The following is a 24,606-nucleotide window of genomic DNA, read 5'->3' on the forward strand; positions in this document are numbered from 1 at the left end:
GTTGCTGCCATGCTCCCCCATGGAGCCCACAGCCCTCTCCCACCCCCAGCACCTGCCTTCCGGATTTGAACACCTCAAAATTCAGGAGTGCTCAAGCTCGGTTTGGGCAGCTTTTACTTCATTTCTCCCAAATCAGTTTCCCCTGCAAGGTGCCAACTGAAGGTGTTGGAGAACATACAGATCAGGTGGCCTCCTAATGCCTGGAAAACAGACAAAGGCCGGAGGAGGGAGTGGCAGTGCCTGTGCGGACTTCTGGGAAGTGCACGGTGTGGAAGGGGATGCTGTGATGCTTTGGAACAACTCCATACAAAGTCAGTCAGGACTCTGGGGGCGCCTCCTCTCTCTGAGCAGACTGTCTCCAGGGCAAGAAGCTTACACCTTCCTGGGTCTGACCTCAGAGCATTCAGCATGCCCTTCCACGTCATGCACTTTCCAAAGTGAGTCTGCCCAGGCTGGTCCTGGGACAACCAGAGGGCCCTGCACCCCAACTCCGTAGTCAGATGTGACTCTCAGCCAGACAGTAAAACAGAAGGTTTATTAGATGACGGGAACACAGTTTAAACAGAGCTTGTTGGTACAGAAAACAGAACCCCTCTGTCAGGTCCATCTTGGGGGGTGGGGAGCCCAGAACCAAGTTCTGGGTCTCTCCCCATTTCCCCAGCCAGCTCCAAACTGACACTCCCTCCTCTGGCCTCTGTGTCTCTTCCGGACAAGGAGGCCACCTGATCTTTGTCCCCAACACCTTCAGTTGGCATCTTGCAGGGGAAACTGAGGCACCCACACAGTATTCAGAGAAAATATTAAGGACATTCCCACTTCATCACAACAGGTGCAACAAAATATAATACTGTATATTGAAGTAGGCAAGTGCTGCTTCTGACTTTCCACTTTTAATTGACCCTTGTAATCTTGTGGCACTGACGCGTTGTAGCTTCATTTTATATCGGCTTACAGGGCGGGAGTGGGGGGGGCACCACCCTTTTGGGCCCCACCAAAAATTATACAAACCTGCCGCCTATGTTACATTCCAAACCTCTGAGCCTCATCATTCAACTGCCACTGGGGGTTTTTTCCCCCCAAAGGAACCTTCTAAAAAATCTTTTCCTTATTTCCCTTCAAATGTGGAATTTTCCCCACAAAATTACACCCCCGAGGCCCAAGATGGGTAATTTTCAGTTCTGCCGCTGTCAGAGATTTAAGGGTTGAAATTTCAAAGTTAGAAACAGGAGGTGGATACAACTGGAAAAAGGAGATCCCTGGCTTTCCAGTGTTGTTCAGGACTTGTTACTATACCAAGGGCCTGAGAGATCAGCCATTTTAGGTACAGTAAAGCTATTTCAGGTATTTTTAAAGGTTTTTATGGTGCCCTCTGATCCCAGGGGGCAAAGTGTTTGTATATGAGAGCTGAGATCCCCATCCTCTGCTAATGCTATTGCACACAAAAAATAATTCCAATAAAAATGTGTAAAACTCTCTAATACATTTGTAAAAAAAATATTCTGTCACGTATGTGGCACATACATGATGATGCAACGTGGTACATATATTTTACCAGCAGCAAAGGTTGGACAAACATCTGTCAGGGATGGTCTAAGTTTACTTGGTCCTGCCTCAATGCAAGTGGCTGGACTAGGTGACTTCTCAAGGTCCCTTCCAGTATAGCCTACAGTTCTATGATTCCATGATTAGCTATTCCTGGATCCTCCCCTCACCACTGGGGCCCTGATCCTAAAGAGACTGTACGTGGTCAGACTCCTACTTGTGTGTGGATCCCTACAGTTGTCAACTGGGCTCCCCATGACCACAGGAGCCAGTCTGTCTGCACACAGTCAGTCACAGGATCAGGGCCTAAATAAAGCTAGTGTCACTTACTGCATTTAAATCCTCAATCCTTGTGTTCACACCATCAGCCATTTCTCGACGTTCAGCAGCAGACTCTGGACAGGTATATACTGTAGCACGAAACCTAGTATGAAGAAGGAGGAAAAGACCCAGTCATACTTACTGTCGCTATGCACAGTTATTTGTAAGACTATTTGCACACTCTTTTTAGTTGAAAACTGGTCCCCATCTCCATTTCATGCATTGAGATGCACTGGCACTGTAGCTGAGGCGCAGTTATACATAATCCGACAATAAATGTGACTTTCATTCTGTGCTGTGAGTTAAGGTACCTGATTTTCCTTAGGCCATGTCTATATGTGCAGCTCTGCAGCGGCGCAACTGAATGGATACAGCTGTGTCGCTGACGCACGTCTGGTGAAGACGCTATACCAACAGGAGAGCCCTCTCCAGTCAGCATATAAAACACACCTCCACAAGTGGCATAAGCTATGTTGGCAGGAGAAGCCTTACGTTGGGGTAACTCGTGGAATATTCACACCCCTGAGCAACATATGTTTTGCCAACATAGCCTGGCGTGTAAACCTAGCCTTAGTGGAAAGGATTTTAAAGAGTGACAAAAATAACATTTTCTGCAAAGCCAAAGTGAGTGAGGTAATATCTTTCATTAGGCCAATTTCTGAGAGAGACAGACTTTCGAGCTTACACAGAGCACTGCTTCAGGTCTGGGAAATGTACTCAAGAGTATCACAGCTAAATGCAAAGTGGAACAGGTTGTTTAGCATAAGTAGTTAACACATATTTGAAGGGAACATTCAAGGTGAAGAGGCCGATTAACACTAGTGGGTTACAGATTGTGGTAATAGGCTAGTGCCATAACGAGGGCAAGGCGAGTGAGGCACTTGCCTCGGGCGCAGAAAGTCTCTCCTTCAGCAGCAATTTGGCAGCAAGTCCTTCCCTCCGAAAGGGACTGAGGGACCCATTGCCGAATTGCTGCCGGTCGTTGGCAAGGGAGAGGGGCGGCACATCCGGCTCTTCGGCGGAAATTCGGTGGCGGGTCCTTCCCTCCGAGAGGAACCTGCCACCGAAGAGCCCCTGTCCTGTCCCTTGCCTCTGGCGCAAAAATCCCTAGTTACGGCTCTGTAATAGGCCATAAACCCTGTGTCTCTGTTCAGGCCATGATTTTTAGTTTCTAGCAAAGTCATGAATTTAAGCTCCCAGGCTCATCTTCTGAAGACGTTGTGCAGGCTCCCTTTGAGGCTGAGGACTGAGAGGTCAGATATAGAGATTTCGCTTTGTGAAAAAAATGTTCACCGACAGGCAATCGAGTGTTTTTGTCTTTTTTTGGGGTATCATTTTGTTATGTGAGTTCATTCAAGAGCATAGTGATGTGATGGTCTCATTTCACCCATTTAGCTGTTATTGGGGCGTGTAATGCAGTTTCTAAAAGTCAGTCTTGTAACAGAGCAGCCAATAGATGTCCCTGTAGCACCAAGACTTTATGGTAGCCATTCACCTTTATCTTTGCATCACAATTACAAAATCAGCATATCCCCAGGCAGTGAGCTGTTACATGACCCACTTAAGAAAGAGCCATCACTGAGGAAAATGTTAATAAAACCCAGTTAGTCTAGAATGTGTTTTCTATATTTATTTGCTAGTGTAAACAACTAAAATTGAGAATGTACAGTATTGTGTGTTATTGTAGACTGAGGCCAGGCCTACACTAGCAGCGCTAGCTATAGTTGTATACATCATCAGCAAAGCACTCCTTGCATGAATGCAGCTATCCCAGCAAAACTGCAATTTGTATAGTAAAACCACCCCCCAAGTGAAACAAGCTATACAGGTGAAAGCCATTTTGACACTGTAATTGCATCTACACAGGGAGCTTCGCTGGCACAGCTGTGTTGGTCAGGAACCATACTTCTTCACACTTCTGGCTGACACAGCTGTGCCACCAGAAGTCTGTAGAGTAGACCTGGCCTGGGGCATGGACTCAGTTATGTCAGTCTAAATGTCGACACCAGTAGAAGCACTTTTACATTGATAAACCTATGTTCACACTGAGAGGGTTTTGCTGATTTAACTGTACAGGGATAGTTACAGTTAATGCACGGTCTGCATTACTAAGGCCTTGTCCACACACAAAAGACTACACCTCTCCTAATCTGGATTCAGCCATACCAGTGTAAATGTGCTTATACCAATATAGTTGAGGCCTGGTATACACTTAGACTGATCTAGCTACATCACTCAAGGGTGTGAAAAGCTCCCAAGCGCTGCAGTTAAGCCAATCTAACCCCAGGTGTAGACGCAGCAGGTAGACTGAAGAATTCTTCCATCAACCTACTTACTGTAACTCAGGGAGATAGATTACCTACAAAGACTGAAAAACTCCTTCCAATGATGTAGGAAGGGTCTACATTATAGTGCTAGGCTGCAGCTGTGCCACTGTAGCGCATAGTGTAGACTTGGCTTTATTCCTGTACAGGAAGGGGAATAAGCGATATTGGCATAAAACACCTTTATTCCAGAATAACTGTAACCACGGTAGGGGTTGTACTGGTATAACGATAGCAGCTAAAAAAAAATCACACCAACAGTTATACCAATACAAAAATTACACATAGAGCAGGCTGTAGTTTGTGTTAAACTCATGTAGTGTACACTGACAGGTTTTCTGGCCTGCTGTCCACTGGGACCCTCACAAAACAAGACACACATCTCACAAGGCTCTCTCAGTGGATAACATTTTTAACTAGACAAAATAAATGAGTGTCAGGTAACATGATAGCTTCTACTTATACACAGATTTCTCAGTCAGTAGCTGTTTGATTCATGCAGCGATGGCATAATGTCTAGTGCTCGTGCCATCACTGTCACTTCAGGGGATGTCACAAAGGTTGTATTGAGATATGGCTCCATGAATCAAACAGTTGAAAAAGAACGCCTAGAAGAGAATGCTTCTTTTTTACACAAAGATACATGGTCAGATTATCAGCTGGTGTAAAGCGACCATTCCACTGGTTTTAAAAGACAGCACGTGACATTTAGAAATGCGCGTCACATCATGGCTCAAGGCATGTCACGGTATGTTTCCCAGAATCAGTTCTAGCCCATACGTGAGGAAGAACTGTGGCAAATTTAACAAAACACACAGCAGTGTATTTGACCCCTGTACAATAGGGGTTCTCAAACTGGGGTTGGGACCCCTCAGGGGGTTGCAAGGTTATTACATGGGGGTTTGCAAACTGTTGGCCTCCATCCCAAACCCAGCTTTGCCTCCAGCATTTATAATGGTGTTAAATATATAAAAACGTGTTTTTAATTTATTGGGGTGGGGGTCGCACTCAGAGGCTTGCTATGTGAAAGGGATCACCAGTACAAAAGTTTGAGCGCCACTGCTCTATAATCACAATCATATATCTTTACCTAGCCGCCCGCTCTGAACAGGAGCTCTAACCACAAACCATCCTGCAAAAGAATCCCAGGGTTACTAGCTCTGCTTAATTATCTCCAGCTTCTTATGCTTCAGAGCTCTTAGCCCATCTTTTAATTGGTATTTTTAATCAAACTTGAAAGCTTATTCCACCGTGCTGTAGAGTTCCTACATTTTGCACATTATCCCAGCAATGCTACTTTGATCGTTTAACAGCCCCTTTGCATATTAAATATCCCCTTTGCCATAATGACAGACATCTATGAAAGCTGAAGGAGAATTCAGCAGGGAACCCTTACACTGATAAACCCATTTTAGCATTCACATTAGCATCTAGGCAGCCACCAGTTTAAGAGAAAGGGAGAAAGCTCCTTGCTCCCACCCCTCCGTCTCTTTAATAAATTTGTGCATGGGATTAATGCTCATGAAATTGGCAGACTAATGTTATCAGTTAGAGCCAAGCATATTGCAAGTGAGGGATGTGCAAGCATTCCATATACTGTTCCCCCAATCAAAGCTTATTCTGACCTGTAAAAGTCCTGCTATTCCAATCCAGGGTTTCTGCAGAATATTAACCGTTCATGGCTGTGCTTAATTGTGCACTGATGATATTGGGTTTCTGATGTGAGCAAATGCTTTTTAGGAACTACAATGGCACCACCAACTTCATTTCTACTTTTAAATTAACCAGGATTAGGAGAACCTACGAGCATGTCCACAGAGCCACTGCTCAGTGTCTGCTTCCCACAAAGGAGGAGTCTGCTTCAGCTGTCAGGTAGAGGGTATAGGTGTTGGTACCTAACTCCCTTTGAATTCCAATGGGATTTGAGTACCTAACTCCCTTAGGCTCCCAGCTGCCCTCAAGGGGCAGAGGTTCACGCTTTTAGCTCTGGGGACCTGAGTTCAATCCGCACTGACAACCAAAATGATGATGGTACTTATATCTACTAAAATTGTTTTCTGAAAAATTCCCGCTGACTCTACAATGGGTTGGGTGGCTGCACCGGTGAGAGCCCTGGCGTAGACAGGCCTTCAGGCATAGTCTTCACCATGTTACATACATGACAAATTTTTGTTGTTGCTTATTGCAGCCCGCTGTAAAGGCAGCCAGTACGGGACTGATCCCGCTCCCATTGAAGTGAAGGGCAAAACTCCTATGGATTTCAATTATGCAGGAGCAGATCTTAAAGGTCAGATTGTCAAGCTGGAGCTCCACAGTCAAAGACCTTTGCTGGAAAAATTCCCCTTCCTGATCTAGTCCTGACTGAGCCTAGGGACCAAGGAAAAGACCCACCCACCAGATGGCTGTGTCAGGTATGGTCAGTTCTGGTTCTCATAGGGTTCTTTCTTGGAGTCATCCTTGCAAAAATCTGCCAGCCTTAAGACTTCGGCTAACTATGCCGAAGGGGGGGTTATGTATGAAAATGTATTCAGAGACAGTTAATCAAATCTGATTTACACAATACAAAACCCATCAGTACTGAGTGCTGTAAAACAGTAACGCAGTATTTAGATCTGATTAGTTTTTTTAAAGTTTGCATGACTGGGAATGAGACAGAATGGTTAAGATTTTAATTTTTATTCTTTTCTGTTTCCTTTCGATACCAGTTAAAGAGACTAGCACAGAGGCCAGCAGTTAATTCAATATAGAAAGGTTTATTAAAAATATAGCACCAGATCCTTTAAACAGAAGCTTAATAAAATTTGTCCTAAATTTTCAAATATGACTAGAGATTTTAGGGATCCCCAGTTTTGGACTGCCTAATAAGGGCCTGATTTTCATAGGGTGGGTGCTGAGACCTTCTGAAATCCAGGCCCATTAAGGTATCTGCTTAGAAATCTAGAAATTGAGGCTCCTGAAATCCCTAGTCACTTTGGAAAACTGAGGGCCCTAATTTTAAAATGCCAAAGTGATATATATATTTGTTATTAGACACAGCAGAATTAAAAAGCAGGATGGAGCAAATTGGTAGAGCTGACAGCAGAGCGCTGAGAAATAATCTCTACTCCCAGTCTCCTTTAGCCAATCCTGCCAAGTAAACACCCCCGAAAGAGTCATTGCTACTTTCTCAACAGCCTGCCTTACCCATCACAAATCTTCTTGATTTTTTGGTTGAGCTGCTCTCCTTGATAGAAGATAATGAACACATTCTTTTTCATCTGTTCCTTCTGAAAAGCAATGCAAGCAGATTTTAAAATGCTCGTAATGAAGTACAGCACAGTACTGAAAAGATTTTTAGTCACTTTTTTTCAATAGCATTTTTTTAATAGTTTTCCAGGAACAATAATTAAAAACACAAAATGCTGTTCAGAGGGGTTCCCCTGGTTGCAAACACAAGGGCTAGGGTATCTCTTGCAGGCTGTGTATACTGGAGATAGAAAGCCAGCAGGTGTGACACCCTCAGAAGAAGCAAAGGACAGGGCTTCTTGGGCAGAGAGCTTGCTGGAGGGACAGATCTGGAAATTTCTGAGCGAGAAAACTGTTTGTTTCTACTGTGTTCAGGGACACAGAACTTTGTGTACACTTTCATAAATAAACAAGAATACACCAAGAATGTACCTGACAATGAGTCCTCATCCTATTGAAAACAGCCCTACAAGGCCCTGATTATTGGCAAACTGCTCAGGCCAAATGGGCAACAGTGATCATAACAACTGAAAATGGGGAAAACAAAGATCTGTTGTGTTTTAAAGAGGGCCTCCCAGCCCCATACTTGTCCAGCCTGCCTCTTACTATATGGATTAGCCTCTTTGAACCCCAGTTTTAACTCAGGTAGCAGGTACAGTAGAGTGGCAGAGGGTTATCATAGCAGTAGTTTGGGTGTCTCTAAAGGTGTGCGTGTGTGCGCATATAAAGTGGGAAGGAGGTGAAGCAGGAGTATACCTACCGTAATAGGGTCCTCCAGGGCAGTGTCCATTTCAGTGTATCTCAAATAGATGTTTCCCCTGCAGGCTCTCCACAGTAAACGCTCAAAAGGCACCATCCTTTCCCTTTTTATCACCCCTGCTGTGAATCTAGGCAGCGTTAACAACACAGATAAATGGCAGGCATATTTTTGAACACGTACCACACTGGGTTTTATAATCATTAAGGCTCCATAGTCTATGTATTTACATTCAAATCCGACCTGGGACCCTGGCTACAGGTGTGCCTGTAGTTAGGTGAGGCCTCTATATTAAGAGAAGTTCAAGCACGGATCTTACTTCTTAATCTATTCACTTTTCTCTAACTTTTTAGGGGGCTATAAGCCCACCTCTTTGTTTCATGATTAGGGGAGGGAGGGAGAGGAGCAGGGAGAGAAACAGGTTCATTCTCTTCTTAAATATGTGAAGCGGATATAGTGATGGTGAAAGGCACCTGGCTGACAGCACTGGAAACTGAAACACTCTCTATACACACAGCCGTTACAGCACAGGCAGGGCATGTGAGTTTCACCACATTGACCGACCAATGTACCTCATCCTCAACCTGACGAGGTCAAAGGTTTAGAGCAGAGTTCAGTTTCCTGGCTTTCTCTCCCTCTTAATCTAGCCCCAGGCTGGAGTAACTAAGCCCTGACTCAAGGCAATCTTGCTATCATGAGGGCCACTAAGGAACTGCCTACATTACAAAACACCACTGTATGGGGATTTAACCACGACTAGCTACATAGTAGCGAATGTGACTTGTCTTAGCCAACATTGCTGCAAAGTCACAATCAGCATCATGCCATCTGCCTCGACTGCATTCAAACTCAGTACAGCTTTCTACTGTAGACAAGCCCTGAGTGTAAACTGCAATGGTGGTTTCTGTGATGTGCACATCTGTCATAAGAACATATCGGCCATACTGGGACAGAACAATGGTCCATCTAATGCAGTATCCTAAATTCTAACAGTGGCTGGTGTCAGACACTTTGGAAAGAATGAACAGAACAGAGCAATTTATTGTAGATCCATCCCCTGTTGTCCAGTCCCAGCTTTTGGCAGTTGGAGGTTTTGGGACACCCAGAGTATGGGGTTACATCCCTGACCATTTTGGCTAATAGCCATTGATGGACCTATCCTCCATGACTGATCTAATTCTTTTTGGAACCCAGTTATACTTTTGGTCTTCACAACATCCCCTAGCAACAAGTTCAAAGGTTGAGTGTGCATTGTGTGAAGAAATGCTTCCTTTTGTTTGTTTTAAACCGGCTGGCTATTATTTCATTGGGAGACCCATGGTTTTTGTGTTATGTGAAAGGGTAAATAGCACTTCCTTATTCACTTTCTCCACACCAGTCATGACTTTATAGACCTCTATCATATCCTCCCTTAGCTGTCACTTTTCTAAGATGAACAGTCCTATTCTTATTAATCTCTCCTCATACAGAAGCTGTTCCATACCCTTAATCATTTTTCTTTCCCTACTCTGTACCTTTTCCAATTCTAATATATCTTTTTGGAGATGGGGCAACTAGAAGTGAAGTCATTGTTCAAGGTGTGGGCGTACCATGGATTTACAGAGTGGCATTATGATATTTTCTGCCTTATCGATCCCTTTCCTAATGGTTCCTAACATTCTGTTCGCTTTTTTGACTGCCATTGCATACTGAGCAGATATTTTCAGAGAACTATCCAAAATGACTCCAGGATCTCTTTCTTGAGTGGTAACAGCTAATGTAGGTCCCATCATTATGTCCGTATAGTTGGATTATGTGTGCCTTGTTAGTGTGCATTACTTGCATTAACAACATTGAATTTCATCTGCCATTTTGTTGCCCAGTTTTGTGAGATGCCTTAGTAACTCTTTGCAGTCTGCTTTGGACTTAACTATCTTGAATAATTTTGTCTGTAAACTTTGCCACTTCACTGTTTACCCCTTTTTCCAGAACATTTATGAATATGTTGAACAGCACTGATCCCAGTACAGATCCTTGAGAGGCCCCGCTATTTACCTTTTTCCTCTGTGAAAACTGACCATGTATTCCTACCCTTTGTTTCCTTTCTTTTAACCAGTTACTGATCCATGAGAAGACCTTCCCTCTTATCTCATGACTACTTAGTTTCCTTAAGAGCCTTTGGTAAGGGACCTTGTAAAAGGTTTTCTCAAAGTCCAAGTAAACTATATCCACTGGATCAGCCTTGTCCACATGCTTGTTGACCCCCTCAAAAAATTCTAATAGATTGGTGAGACATGATTTCCCTTTACAAAAGTCGTGTTGGACTCTTCCCTAATATATCAAGTTCATCTGTGTGTCTGATAATTCTGTTCTTTACTATAGTTTCAACCAATCTGCCTGTATTGGAGTTAGACTTACTAGCCTGTAATTACTGGGATCACCTCTGGAGCCTTTTTAAAAAATTGGTGTTACATTAGCTATCCTTCAGTCATCTGGTACACAAGCTGATTTAAATGATAGGTTACATACCAGAGTTAGCTGTCTGCAATTTCATATTTAGTTCCTTCAGAACTCTTGGGTGAATACCATCTGGTCCTGGTGACTTGTTACTGTTTAATTTATCGATTTGTTCCAAAAGCTCCTCTAATGACACCTTAATCTGAGACGGTTCCTCAGATGTGTCTCATAAAAAGAATGGCTCAGGTGCGAGAATCTCCCTCACATCCCCCGCAGTAAAGACTGATGCAAAGAATTCATTTAGCTTCTCCACAATGGCCTTGACTTTCTCGAGTGCTCTTTTAGCACCTGGATCATCCAGTGACCCCATTGATTGTTTGGTGGGCAACCTGCTTCTGCTGTACTTAAAATAAATTTTGCTATTCTTTTTTGCGTCTTTTGATGGTAGCTCTTCAAATTCTTTTTTGGCCTGCCTAATTGCACTTTAACACTTGACTATATGCTCCTTTCCATTTTCTTCACTAAGTTTCCCAGAGGCCAATCAACAGCTGTCAGATGGCAGTGATTTTCAGTCACTAGGCACATCTGAACCAGTGACCTGGAGCTGAAAGGCTGTCCATCCCATTTAGCAATACTCTGAGTCATAAAGATAAGTTTTTTAATCATCTATTGTCGCCTTCAAAACACTAATGTTGCTTTCATTTTAATCAATGAGTTACAATTGAGAGACTGAAAAGCAGCCTGTACTAAGCTATTTGAAGATAGGAACTGAATTCAGCAAACCTCTAAGACTGGGTCACGGTGCTGAAACCAGCTTATTAGTGCTGGTGGAAGTAAAAGGGAAGGGTATATTTGCACTGGCCTTATTAAAGCTATAAGCCTATAGCCACACTGACCCCAACTTTGCAGCCACTGCGGCAGGAGTACTTCTTAATTCCAACAGACCAGAAGTGTCTTCGTTGAAGAAATCATCTGGTAGATTGGTTTCTGTCTGAAAGCAGAAATCATCATTTTCTTTTGAAATTATTTTAAAAACACTAACATATTCCAATGGATTTAACTGTTGTCACATCTTTACTGTTGCTACTGTTTGTCTGAAGACAGTTTTCTACAGCGAGCTAGACCAAGTGTCAAATTTTCAAGTGTCTAAGTGACTTAGGAGCCCATGAGATTTAGGCACTGAGAAGCCTGAGACCCAATGAGACTTAGGTTCACCAAGACATTTTGGAAAATTTGACCTCAAATCTGCAATAAAGGAAATCTGGAGTCTTTTTAACCCCCCTCAAAAATAAAGCCAAAAGCATACACAACTTACAAATTCATCAACCCCTCTGTGAACAAGAAAGAAGGACAAAGCGGACAAATAGTAACACATCTGAAGAACTCTCACCTCAAAGAAGTCCTGAGTTTTCTTCAGGAGATGTTTTAGTTCAGTCAGTTCTAGAAAGTTCTGTTTCAAGGTTTGCTGATTCTGATTGGCTTCCTGCAGCTCACCCTCCAGTTTCTCCAGAACTGTCTGTTTACAACCAAAACAAAACAGGAAAGATGCAAGACAGGCCCAGTTATCCTTTTACAGGCTGCCACATCCCTGTCAAAAGGATTGTAAAATAATAGGGGCAGACATGTCTGATTGTGCAATGAACACTTTAAAATATTCATCGGCTGTTTAGGTATATGCACACAGCTATCAAACCCCTAACCTTCCCCCTGCTACCCTCTCTGTTACATGCAGTGACTCAAAGTTATATTTAGGCATTAAATTAGGCAAGCCAGCAGACCATCATTCTACGTGAAGATAGATCATGGTCTCTTCTCAGACAGCGACAGTCAATCTTGATTAAAACCAATCAGTTTGTAAACTTCATTTCCAGTTGGATTAAAAGCAAACAAATTCTGTGCTTCTGAGTCAACGGGTTCTTTTAGGACACATCATAGCCCAAACCAGCAAAGTGCTGAATGCAACTTCTGAGGTTCAGAGCAGCTTCAACTTCCAGATTTCCCAACAGACTTCAGTGGGGATACAGGGCTCATGGCACCCTTGCAGAATAGGATCTAACTCTTAGAGGTACCCATTTACCAACGTTCAACAAATCAAGTTTCCTCCAATCATCACTGCTAATCTCCACAGGCAAAAGTAACATGGCAAAGGGCTATTCTTTCCTATGAAACCATGGGGGTTTTCATGACGGGGAATAGGTCATGAATAGGCCTTGGCTGGGATTTTCAAAGGGGTCTAAAAGAACTGCCTGCCTCCCTTAGGATCTTTGAAAATCCCAGCCGTAGCCAATGTGCTGAAACAGTCAGATGTTTCAACCTAGCTGTTACCTCTTCAAGAAGAGATAATCCGGCCCTGAATGTAGTGGTCACAGCACCAGGTTTCACTTCAGTGCAAACAGCCCTGGTATTCTGGTAAAGGCTTCTACTGACGTGGCTGCCAGTCAAAACAGGGTAGGGAACAAATAGTATAAAAGGGGAAGTCTATAGACAAAAAAGTTTAAAAAAAGTAGAGCAAGTGGATTAAACCTCAGAAGACCCTCCCAGTACACCAGGAGGCCTGGAATAAATAAATTCTGTCTCTGATCAACTCTGTGGAGAAAATACGTGACTGGAAGTCAGGAGTCTGATTTTCTGCTGCTAATTGGGTATGTGAGAGGGCAAGTTATTTAACCTCTCTGTTCCTAAGTTCCCCCCTGTAACAATGGAGATCATTATGCAAACTCCCCTTTGTACTAAAGCACTCTAATATCTATCTCTGGGAAGCGATATATAAATGCAGTATTATTAATCTATTACACAGTGTTGTGCCACAACTACAGAATAACATGGTTAACCCATGAGAATTTTCAGAGTGGCAGCCGTGTTAGTCTGTATCAGCAAAAACAACAAGGAGTACTTGCGGCATCTTAGGGTACGTCCATACTACCCGCCCGGATCGACAGGTAGCGATCGACTTCTTGGAGTTCGATATATCGCGTCCCATCTAGACGCGATATATTGAACTCCGAACGCGCTCCCATCGACTCCGGAACTCCACCGCGCGGAGTTGACGGGGGAGCCGCGGACTTCGATCCCGCGCCGTGAGGACGGGTAAGTACTTCGAACTAAGGTACTTCGAGTTCAGCTATGCTATTCGCGTAGCTGAACTTGCGTACCTTAGTTCGAACCCCTCCCCCTAGTGTAGACCAGGCCTTAGAGACTAACACATTTATTTGGGCATAAGCTTTTGTGGGCTAAAACCCACTTCATCAGATGCATGGAGTGGGAAAAAAACAGTAGGCAGGTATATATACAGTAACTCCTCACTTAAAGTCATCCCGGTTAACGTTGTTTCATTGTTATGTTGCTGATCAATTAGAGAACATGCTTGTTTAAAGTTGCGCAATGCTCCCTGATAACATTGTTTGGCAGCTGCCTGCTTTGTCCACTGCTTGCAGCTAGCTGGTGGGGGCTTGGAACCAGGTGGACCAGCAGCCTCCCTACCAGCTCCCTGTTCCCCTAAGTCCTCTGTGAGGCAGCCGCCCAGTAGGCTACCAATTGCCAGCAGTTCAGCTGTCCCTGCCCCCATTGCCATGTGCTGCTCCTGCCCTCTGCCTTGGAGCTGCTCCCGGGAGCCTCCTGCTTGCTGTGCAGGTGGGGGGAAGAGGGGATTAATGCCAGGGTGTCCCTCTCCCCCCTGCTCCTGCACCCCACTTACCCCATCTTCCATAGAGCAGGGGGTGCGGGTAGGGGGAGTGGACACACGACGGGGCTCAGGATGGAGGGAGCATCCTGGCAGCAGCTGCCCTCTCAACTTGCTGGTCTATTTAAAAAGGCAATGTACTTAGAGTGGGGTCAGCATACTTAAAGGGGCAATGTGCATCTCTCTCTCACACACATGGTGTGTCTCTGTCTGCCATACTGTCTCCCCTCCCTCCATTCGTGTTTTCATAGACTCTAGGACTGTTGCCTTGTAGAGTGTGAGGCTACATTAACAACAACAGGTTAACCCTTGAGGGCTCAGCCAATTGCTAGTTCATCATTTAGCAGTAAGGCATTCCCTGGGAAATAAACCACCCACTTCCACCCTCTGACTTCACCACCTCAACCAAGTTTCACAATCATCATTGCTGTGTACCAGTATTAAACTGTTTAAAACTTTTACTGTGTGTGTGTGTGTGTGTGTGTGTGTGTACATATATATACATATATATATATACACACACACACAAAATAAAAAATTGTCTTTTGTCTGGCGAAGAAAATTTCCCTGGAACCTAACCCCCACTATTTACATTAATTCTTATGGGGAAATTGGATTCGCTTAACATCATTTCGCATTTTTCAGGAACATAACTATAACGTTAAGTGAGGCGTTACTGTACCCTCCCATCTTTTCATGTACTATGTATATATACCTGCCTACTGTTTTTTTCCACTCCATGCATCTGATGAAGTGGGTTTTAGCCCATGAAAGCTTATGCTCAAATAAATGTATTAGTCTCTAAGGTGCCACAAGTACTCCTCGTTGTTTTTTCATGAGAATTTGCCACTGGTGAGTCACTTCCTTCATTTCTGGGACTCACATGGTTTTCCTGAGATGTTAAATATGTGGATTTATATGTAATTTTACTCCTCCCCTGCCCAATCTTGCTCCATATGCCCTCAAGGCAGGGCAGAATTTTGTACCTCCAAATCAATCATTTCTCGAGGCAGGGGGGTCTCAGGATACTTTTCAGGTTTGAAGATCACAATCTCATTTTCCATTTCATTTTCCAGAAAGCCTGCAAGGAAAAGGCACTGTTAGGCTTTTCATGGGGTCACTGACACGGCCTGCGGTGGTGACCCGAATGTGACATCATGACACATGATCACAGTATTCAAATATCATTCGACATTTATTCTAGGAGATTCACCAAATATTTGTGGAACTCTTCGACACCCAAGAATCTGGCTCCCTGGAGCCTCCCTCAGCAGAAAGGAAGCTGCTCCTTCTCCAGAGGAGATAATTGTATACACCTGGGAATCGTGACTGTAGTACAAAGCTAACCTAATCATAGACACGGCAGTGGAAAATGATCATTAGTTCATTGTGCCTGCTCTCCGGCCTACTGTTCCTTACAATATAGTATCCAGTGGTTTCTCCAGAACAGTTTCAAATCCTCAAGGGCTGGGGCTACTCCAACCTCCCTCAGTACTCCTGGTGGAATTCTGCGCCAAAAAATTAAAAATTCTGCGTACAATATTTCAAAATTCCACAAAATTCTACATATTTTATTTGTCAAAATAACACAATATAATCACACCAGTTTCAACTATTTATGGTCGTTTATTTCAAAATACCTGTCAGCAAGTACGTCTGTAACAATACAGACAACAAAAAAGATTAAGGAAATGTTTTTTTGACAAATAGATTCCTTACTAGGCATATTAATACAGAACTCTGAGTAATAATTCATTTAAACTACAATATGGAACTGTTTTTCCCACACCCCTCAGAAGTAGTGCAAAGGTTTTGGGGAGTCAGGGGTAATGGAGGAGCTGAGGGAGAAGGAAGTACATTGCTGGGAAGGAGCCTGGGTGTGAACTTGGAGGGTTGTTGTGTATGGGTGGGAAAAGTATGGAACACGTTTTTTGGGGGAGTGGGAGAGCATTGTCAGGGAGCTTCCCCCATGCAGACCCTGGCTGATCCCTAGCCTCTCCCATTCAGTCAGGCACATCTGCCCGTCCCCGTGTGTCTCTGTGCCCTCACTCAGCCACTCCCCAGTCCCTATGGAGGGAGGTGCCACCCTCTCTTGGAATTCTCTCTTGCTGCCAGGGACCAAGTGGAACAGCTTCAACAGGAGAAACAGAGGGACCCCCCATATCAGACTATCCCATATCCCAGCAGTTAGGGCACTCACCTGAGAGATGGCAGATCCCTGTTCAAATCCCATCTCCTCTCAGCTGGAGCGAGACTTGAACCTGGGGTCTCCCGCATTCCAGGTGACCAACCTAGCCACTGGGCTAAAAGTTATGAGGGAGCTCTTCCTCCTCCCCTCCAGTTGTTTTGTGTGAGTTCACCTGCAGGGGCCCAATCTGGTAGGTGATCTCTGGGCCAGCTTACCAGATTGGGCCCCACAAGTGAGTTAGGCGGAGGAAGGCTGATCTTCCCCCAGTTCACGCATCGCACTGGGGCTTGGGCATCTGGATGTCTAGAGTGAGGCAGCAATGTGTGTGCTCAGAGACAGAAACACAGGGGCAGAGGTAACTTCAAATGCAAAAATGTAGGCACCAAATGAGTTTTGTTGCCTGCAGCGTTCAGTGGCAGCTGACCGGGGGTTTGTGAATCCCAGTGGGGCCTGATTCTGGGATTTAGGTGCCTAAAATAGCAGTTAGGGTATTGTGAATCTAGCCCTATACCCTGACTTTTTGTTTGCACGCCCTTCAAAATCCAGACCCTGCAACATGCTGAATGCCTTCAGTTCTACTGACTTAAACAGCTCAAAGGAACAGCAAGTCCTAACACCCATTCCCCATACTGTCCTGTCCCTGTTTATGTACCCCACTTCCAGCTAACACCAACTGAAAAACTATCCCCAGCCAACAACAGCTCTCACCCTCCTCTCGCCAGCAAGCAGCACTTGTCTTAAGTATCCAGGGCCTTCTTCCGAAAGGGATAGGGCTGCAGGCTGGAAGGTAGGAGACCTACGGTCTATCCCCAGCTGTGCCACTGACCCACTGTGAGACACTGGACATGAAATTTAACCTCTCTGGCCCTCAATATAGCCACCTGTAAAATGCGGAGAATAGTGCTTACCCACCTTTGCAAGGTGCGTGGGGATCAATGAGTGATTAGCACTATAAATGCTAAGTGAGTGTAATTATTTCCCCCTCACACAGTAGAAAAGTAGAAATTTTAAGGAACCTACGGACACTTCAATCAATACCATTTCCTAGCAAGCCCCACAAAAATGATGACTATGAAAAAGCAGCTTAAAAAAAAACCCCATTTTTGTTGCCTGCCGGCTTTTTAAAGAAATCTCTCACTGGGACGGTGTGCTTTGCTGCAGGAAGTATGTTCTAATGGTTAGAACACAGGACTAGGAGTCAGGACCCTGGGTTCCATTTCCAGCCCACTTGTTATGTGATTTTATGTAGGACACTTAACCTCTCTTCTCCTGACTTTATCACACCTATTTTGCATGTGGGTATGTACACTCCTGTCGTCATCTGTCCCCCTCTCCCAGTAGTATAGTGGCACTTAATTGGTGCATGCAAACACATCAATGCCTTCAGATGAAAAATACAAAGACTTTCTAATGAAATCTTTGCCATCTTTAGAACAGACTCCATCCAATTTTGCTAGTTAGAACACTTTGTTTTTTGAAATACTAGATTACGATTGTTCTAGAGCCAGTAGTGTTGTACAAACATCTACTTACGGAGGATCCTCTCCAAGGATTCACATCTTCTGACTTCATTCACAAACTTTCTCTGGAAGCTGTTCACATTCACGTTCAACTAGAAATTAAAAAACAAAACGAAAAACCAAACAAACCCAGGGCTGAATGTAGATTGCCAATTGGGTGACTTTTAGTTTAACTGTATATTAGCCTTGGTGAAAGAGCTGCCTTTGCATATTACTGAACCTTGTAGCCTCCTAGCCATACAACAGGCACCACACAAACAATGGGAATACAAAACTTCTTCAGACAATCACTGTGCCTCAACCGTGACTCGTATCCTTGGTCCATTCAGTCATGGCTTCACTGGCTGTCAAAGGTCTGAGCTGGGGTAGAAAAGACTTCTTGGATTTTATAGATTTAAGGCCAGAAGGAACCATTGGGACCATCTGGTCTGACCTCCTGCATAACAGGGACCACAGAATTCAGCCAGTGATTCACTCAAGACAGCCTGCCCATTATCCTGACAAAGGAGAGTTCTTCCCTACAGTGCAATGGGCTACTTGCCGCTGAGGAACTGAACCAAGATCCCTGATCTCGTGTCACCAGGGCCACTGAACAGGCATCAGACAATTATTCTCCACCACTGCCGACCTCACTTAGATATGAACTAGTGTCCTAGCAATGGGAGACTTGATATTCTCCTGAACAAAACTCTGAATCCTCTTTCCTCTCATTTCTTTAAATAACCAAACCTCTGTTTGGGAATGTACTTGCCAGTGTCACAGGTGAAACTATTTGGGGTGTAGTTTTGTGAGGCACATTCCATATACCTTGTTTACACTAAGCAAATTACCAAACATTTATCTGCACTGATGCAGCTCCACCGGTGGAAGACATTAACCACTGCCCCCTGTCTGTAGTACAGTTTCCACCATTGCTTCCAACAGCACCACTGCAGATAAAAATACTGATGAATTTTCCATGTCCCATAGCAGACCTTTTTGGTCTGCTAATTCACCAAGGATATTTCAGTCGCTATGCCATTCACTACTGCAGTTACCAATAAATCTGTTTCAAGCATGTATAAATGCTTCATAGTCTCTTCCTTGTACAGATAAATCTCATGCTGCAGTTTTTGCTCTCCTATAACAACGTTCTTGTAGATACCCACTTTGGAAAACCACCAAAGGTAACCAGGTGATTTAGGTGGGTGAGAGGGATTGACTTTAAGGATATGCAAATGATGCCTAATTGTCATGCAGAGAAATGGTTCATATTTTCTTAGCTGAATCTAACTTCTGGCATCAGGCCCAGATTTAGCTGATGAACTGGAGGAGCAGCATCTTCCTTGATGTGCTTAGATTTTTGCAGAAGCACCACACTGTGCATACACTTCAATCATGCATAATTGGCATCACATGGAGATATTACATCCTTGCTCATCTTTACTATAGAGACTACAATTCCCAGCATGCAATGCTCTGTCTGGAGCCAAGATGTCTCTGCTCTGATTATGATGGAGCTCTGTGGATGTGATCTCTATGGATCGTATCCGCATATTAAAGTTATGGGTGAGGGTGGCCACAGTCTGCATTGTAGGGTAGTAGACACCCTTGGACTCCAGCAATTCCAAATGCCTCCCCTTACAAGATACTATAATTCTCTCAGAAGAAACCCTCTTTGCTGTAGATAATTCAGACTGTCTCTCTGTTTACCATACTGTATCTGGCCTTAAACAGACATTTAAATAAACCTTTGCTTCAATTTTCAGACAGTGACACTGTTCAGGTAATCTGATCAAATGATTGTCCTGCCATAACATGGGTTCCAACTGGAAAGTCAATGAAAGGAAGAGTATTGTGTGTAACAGTAAACTCAGAGTAATTATTGTTACAGTAGAACCTCAGAGTTACGAACACCAAAGTTACAAACTGACCAGTCAACCACACAGCTCATTTGGAACCGGAGTACGCAATCAGGACGTAAGCAACAGAGATTAAAAAAAAAAAAAGGCAAATACAGTACAGTACTGTGTTAAATGTAAACTACTAAAAAAAATAAAGGGAAAAAGCAGCATTTTTCTTTTGCACAGTAAAGTTTCAAAGCTGCATTAAGTCAATGTTCAGGTGTAAACTTTTGAAAGAACCACCACAATGCTTTGTTCAGAGTTATGAACAACCTCTATTCCTGAGGTGTTCGTAACTCTGAGGTTCTACTGTATTTGTACTCGAGTAGTGCCTAGAGGCCCAAGTAAGATCAGAGTCCCAGTGTGCTCTGTATATACACAGACTGTCTCTGCCTCCACAAGTTGACAATCTAAATAGACAAGACAGACAAATGGAAATATTTTTATCCCCATTTTACAGATGGGGAACTGAGGTGCAATGAAAATAAGCAACTGGCCAAGTCCTGCAGGCAGTCTATGGCAGAGCTGGGAATTGAACCCACATCTCCCAGTCCACTGCCTTAACCCCAAGGCCACCCTTCCTTTCTAGAGCAAGGCAGCTATTTACAGTCTTTGTGCCAAGCCCTTCCAGCATAGGTGCTGGAACTAGAGATGCAGGGAAGGTCTGCCGCACCCCCTGGCTTGACGTGGTTTCCATTATATAGACAGGGTTTACGGTTTGGTTCAAGGGTTCTCAGCACCCCCACTATAAAAATTGTTGCAGTGCCCCTGCCTTCCAGATTAATCCACTGTCCCAGCAGGTCCATCTTTTAGGACCCAACCACATTTACAGCGGCCCTTTAATAGCTGATATCCCACCATTCCTACCCGAGAACCTCTCGTAACTACTTACATCTCTGAACTGGACCAGGCCCAGCTCGCCAAGCTCTGCAACGCAGCAATAGGCAGCCTCCACCTGGAGAAACAGCTGCGTCAGACACATCTCCTCGCTCCGGAACATCGACGCCATCTCGCTCGCTCTTGTTCTGCACCAGTGTTGATGGGAGAATTAAGGTGGTGGCGCTGCCTCGTTTGCCTTGTGAGAAACCTTAAAATGTAAAGGGCTGTACAAATGCTGGCTTATTAAACCAATACAATGAAAGCTAATTGCGGGGCACCCAGAAAACCATCTGCACCTTCGGTAAAACGTAGGGTGGTCAAATGATTAAAAAAATTAATTGTGATTAATGGCAAGAAACTGCGATTAATTGCAATTCATTCTTTTTAATCAAGTTAATTTGTTTGGAGTTAATCGCTTGAGTTAGCTGTGATTAATTGACAGCCCTAGTAAAAGGGTGACAGGTACAGAGCGCTGGGGTGTCTTGATATGACCTGAGTAAGGACAACGATGGAACTGGGTTTAGCTATGAGGGGTTACAAAGCCCGTCAGCCACTGCCCAGCTGCAGAGGGCACTGACCGAATCCCAACCAGCCAGCCGCTTCCCACAGCTACCTCCAGGCCATTCTGTGGCCAGAACAAAGAGCCATTCAGCCATGCACCCTTCTGCCCACCCAGACACAGCCCTCAGCTTGGGGGCAAGGGGTGTAGGGTGGTTATGACAGCAGGAGAAACCCCCCTCCCCTTTATGGTAAGGATCCAACCGCTTCCCTCATCACTTTAATGGCCCTCCTGTGGCATAAAAGGGGGCAAACTGCAGCCACCGGTCAGCAACCCATATATAAAAATATATGGTCTTTGTCCGAGTTACTAACACATTAGGGAGACGATGAATTTTAGGCATCTAGTTTGCTTCTCCCTATTTACACCTCACAACTCTCCAGAGAGAAAAATCAGGGAAAGAGAGAGAATCCAGAAAGAGAATCCTCCCACCTTTAATCCTCTGTCTCCTCACAGTCCCTCCAGTTCTCCTCCTCCTGCTAGCTGCGTGAGGAGTGGGCCTGGGGAGGAGAGCAGCACGGAGAGGGCTCTCTACACAGCACAACCTGCAGGGGAGGAAGAAGTGCTGCAGCACAACAAACAACAGTGTTTCTTCCTCTCTTGAGGGCAGTAGCCATGTCCCCCATAGAGTCGTCATCATGGCAGGGTGGAAATTTAGCTGTGGGGTGGGGAGGGGTGCATGCTTGTCATGGGAGGTGAGTCTCGCAGGTCGTCTACATCAAACAGATGAGTGAATCCTGCCCCCTCCTCCTTTCCCTGGGCCCAGCGTAAGATCTGGACACTTCAGACCACCCAAATGTGGGCGATTAACATGTTTGGATGCTGAAACTGAAATTCACAGTACTGTCCACGAAATTGATGAGCCAACAGGCCTGACATCTTGTTCCATTAAACTCATCTTGACTATAGATAGGTAAGGGAGACTAATCTGTTTCGTGTAAGTTTCACTCCTAACACAATGAGTTGTTTGGGTTGCAAACACAGCAAGGGACTGTTTACATCATAAAAGGGAAATCTATTTTCATTTAAATTTAAATCAACATTTTTTGGAATGTTTCATACTAATATTTGGTTTTATAAAATGCTTTCCTGCTTGCTTGCTTTCACAAAGGGCCTATTTTCAAAATAAGACACCTGTGATGACTTAGGCAAAATGTACATGCAATTTTTCATTTGCTTTGTGCATTGCTATTATCACTATTTCCATTAGGTAACTGCACATGCAAACTGCAGATAATCATGTCACTGATCATTCATGCATGTAATCAGCTAATTTCAATGCACAAACATAGCAGTCACTTGGCCTGAAGAAAGATGCAATTGAATACATTATTTCCATGCATTTAAAAATAAAAATCAGACCCAAACCTATATTTTTATACCTCGAATACTAACTGCATCCCTTTATGAATTTCTTCCACCTAATAACAAAGGTGGGAAGGGAACTGTCCCTAACCTGCTCTCTTTTTCAACCCAATCTTGCAATGCTTATTCCTAGTAGGTCTGCAGGTTTTCAAATCACCTCTTTTTTAAAGCACCACGGCCATTAAAAAAAACACCCTAAAAATAATAGATGAGTTTTACAAAATATGTTAAATGGCCTGATTTATGGAGATCCATTGAAGTCAATGATTCCTATAGAGAGTCAATGCATATCTTTTTTCCTCTGAGCTTTCATTGCATCACTCACTGAATCACCTGTTCACTAAGTAGTTTAAGGTATAGAAAAACAGAACATTTGTTAACTAATAACTTGCTAAAAATATATATATATCATCTGTCAGTTTCACATGGCTGAGATAGGATGCGAGCAATACAACTGGTTGGGAATTGCACAATAAAACATTTTTTCCCATCAGAAAATACAGATAATCAAAACCTAAATTGTTCAGTTTCAAGAAATCTCCCCATTTAAAAAGATTTGAAAAGAAAAGTTTCCAATTTGTTGAAACAGCCCATTTCAACATTTATGAACCAAAATTTTCATCCTTCATTTTGAAATTGTAGGTAATTTATTTACTTTAAAGGTTAAAAAAAGTCAAGATTGAAATCAGTTCTCAAATTAACATTTCTTCAAAATGAAACATTTTGATTGACCCAATCCAAAGTGAGGGTTTTTTTTTTTAAATCAGATTTTTGATTTGTGAAAAATTTCAAGAAAATTATTTCCTTCCCAGCTCTAATGAGCATAGTAGAAGTTTCTCATTTACTTTAGTCACTATTTAGTTAATATGGAATATAGTCCCAATCTGAGCTGCTGTCAGTTTTCTCTTCCTCAAAATTCTTCAGTTTCACAAAGGGATAGCTAAACAATCATCCACAGTTACTCCATTTGTGATCTCCTAAGTTATAGTTATAATGTTCACACATTTAGATATAGCTGGAAGAGTTAGTTGTTGATTTAAAAAGAATATTAATGTGTGTCATCAGGTCAATGACCAAAAAACTTTATGTAGGCTGCTTCCTTAGTGGGGCTGGGAGGAGAACAGCCCATCAAGTCTTAACAATTCTAATGGTAGTTCTACGACAATGAAAATGTTGCATTTTGGCTTAGCTAGCTAGAATTCTTGTGTTAGGTAATATGAATGCCTGCTCTTACCTTGATCACCTGCTCTTTATGGAGCTTGAAGAATTCTAGAACTACTTCCAACTCTACTGAGCAGCAAATGAAGGACTGAAGTAAACTTTTCTTTCTTTAACATATCTTTAGAAACTAGTTATTTTAAGGGCTGAACTAGTCTAGACCGGAGAAGAGAGACCCTTTTTGTCCTAAAACAGTCACAGAGTGAAATGGATCAGGAGCTGTCTGGCTCATTCTAAATTTTTCATGTCAGATCTGTGACAAGAATTGGCTGTTTTGTCAGCATGCAGAGTGTTGTGATTAATAACAAATCGGCCATGCCTCCTTGCACCTCCAAGGTGCTCTCAAACGAAAATGAACTTTTGTAAAGTGCCGTACTCTGAGAAGCATAAACCAATGAAAGCTCATTCAAATATTGGTTAAAGAAATAGCAACCCCCAGGAAACAGAGAAAACTTTCAAGCTGTTTCTCACACATCTCTTTTTATCAGCTTAAAGGCAAAGATACAATACTGGAGATCAAATAGGAACAAGGAGAAATTTATGACTTTCTTCCAGCCAAACATTGGTATGAGGTTAACGTGGAATGTTCACACCCCAAAAAGAGGTTCTATCAGGAGTATTATGCTAGTGATCATGAATGCTGATTTTATGGACCTTTATTTTTATTGGTTTGTGTGATGGGAAATGGATCCTTTACAGTCCTTCCCCTC

General features: G+C 43.5%; 1 protein-coding gene across 9 annotated transcripts in view; it reads right to left on the bottom strand.

The window, feature by feature from the left end:
- ATP6V0A4 (ATPase H+ transporting V0 subunit a4) overlaps positions 1-24,606 on the bottom strand; it is a 54,866-nt gene that overhangs the window by 28,102 nt on the left and 2,158 nt on the right. The window contains exons 1-10 of one of the 9 annotated variants that reach the window (XM_039512982.1): positions 23,913-23,974; positions 21,746-21,858; positions 20,768-20,900; positions 18,006-18,084; positions 15,271-15,365; positions 11,996-12,121; positions 11,502-11,596; positions 8,173-8,299; positions 7,371-7,453; positions 1,873-1,966 (exon numbers count right to left, since the gene is read on the bottom strand). In XM_039512982.1, the coding sequence (XP_039368916.1) occupies positions 1,873-1,966; positions 7,371-7,453; positions 8,173-8,299; positions 11,502-11,596; positions 11,996-12,121; positions 15,271-15,365; positions 18,006-18,084; positions 20,768-20,884 (816 nt within the window). In that variant the 5' untranslated portion in view covers positions 20,885-20,900; positions 21,746-21,858; positions 23,913-23,974. Of the gene's footprint in view, positions 1-1,872; positions 1,967-7,370; positions 7,454-8,172; positions 8,300-11,501; positions 11,597-11,995; positions 12,122-15,270; positions 15,366-18,005; positions 18,085-20,767; positions 20,951-21,745; positions 21,879-23,912; positions 23,985-24,606 lie in introns of those variants that run through there. The other 8 variants (XM_039512974.1, XM_039513001.1, XM_039513014.1 and 5 more) reach the window with 8 other exon arrangements.

The sequence above is a fragment of the Mauremys reevesii genome, linkage group 1 (assembly GCF_016161935.1).
Source record: "Mauremys reevesii isolate NIE-2019 linkage group 1, ASM1616193v1, whole genome shotgun sequence".
Classification (NCBI taxonomy): domain Eukaryota; kingdom Metazoa; phylum Chordata; order Testudines; family Geoemydidae; genus Mauremys; species Mauremys reevesii.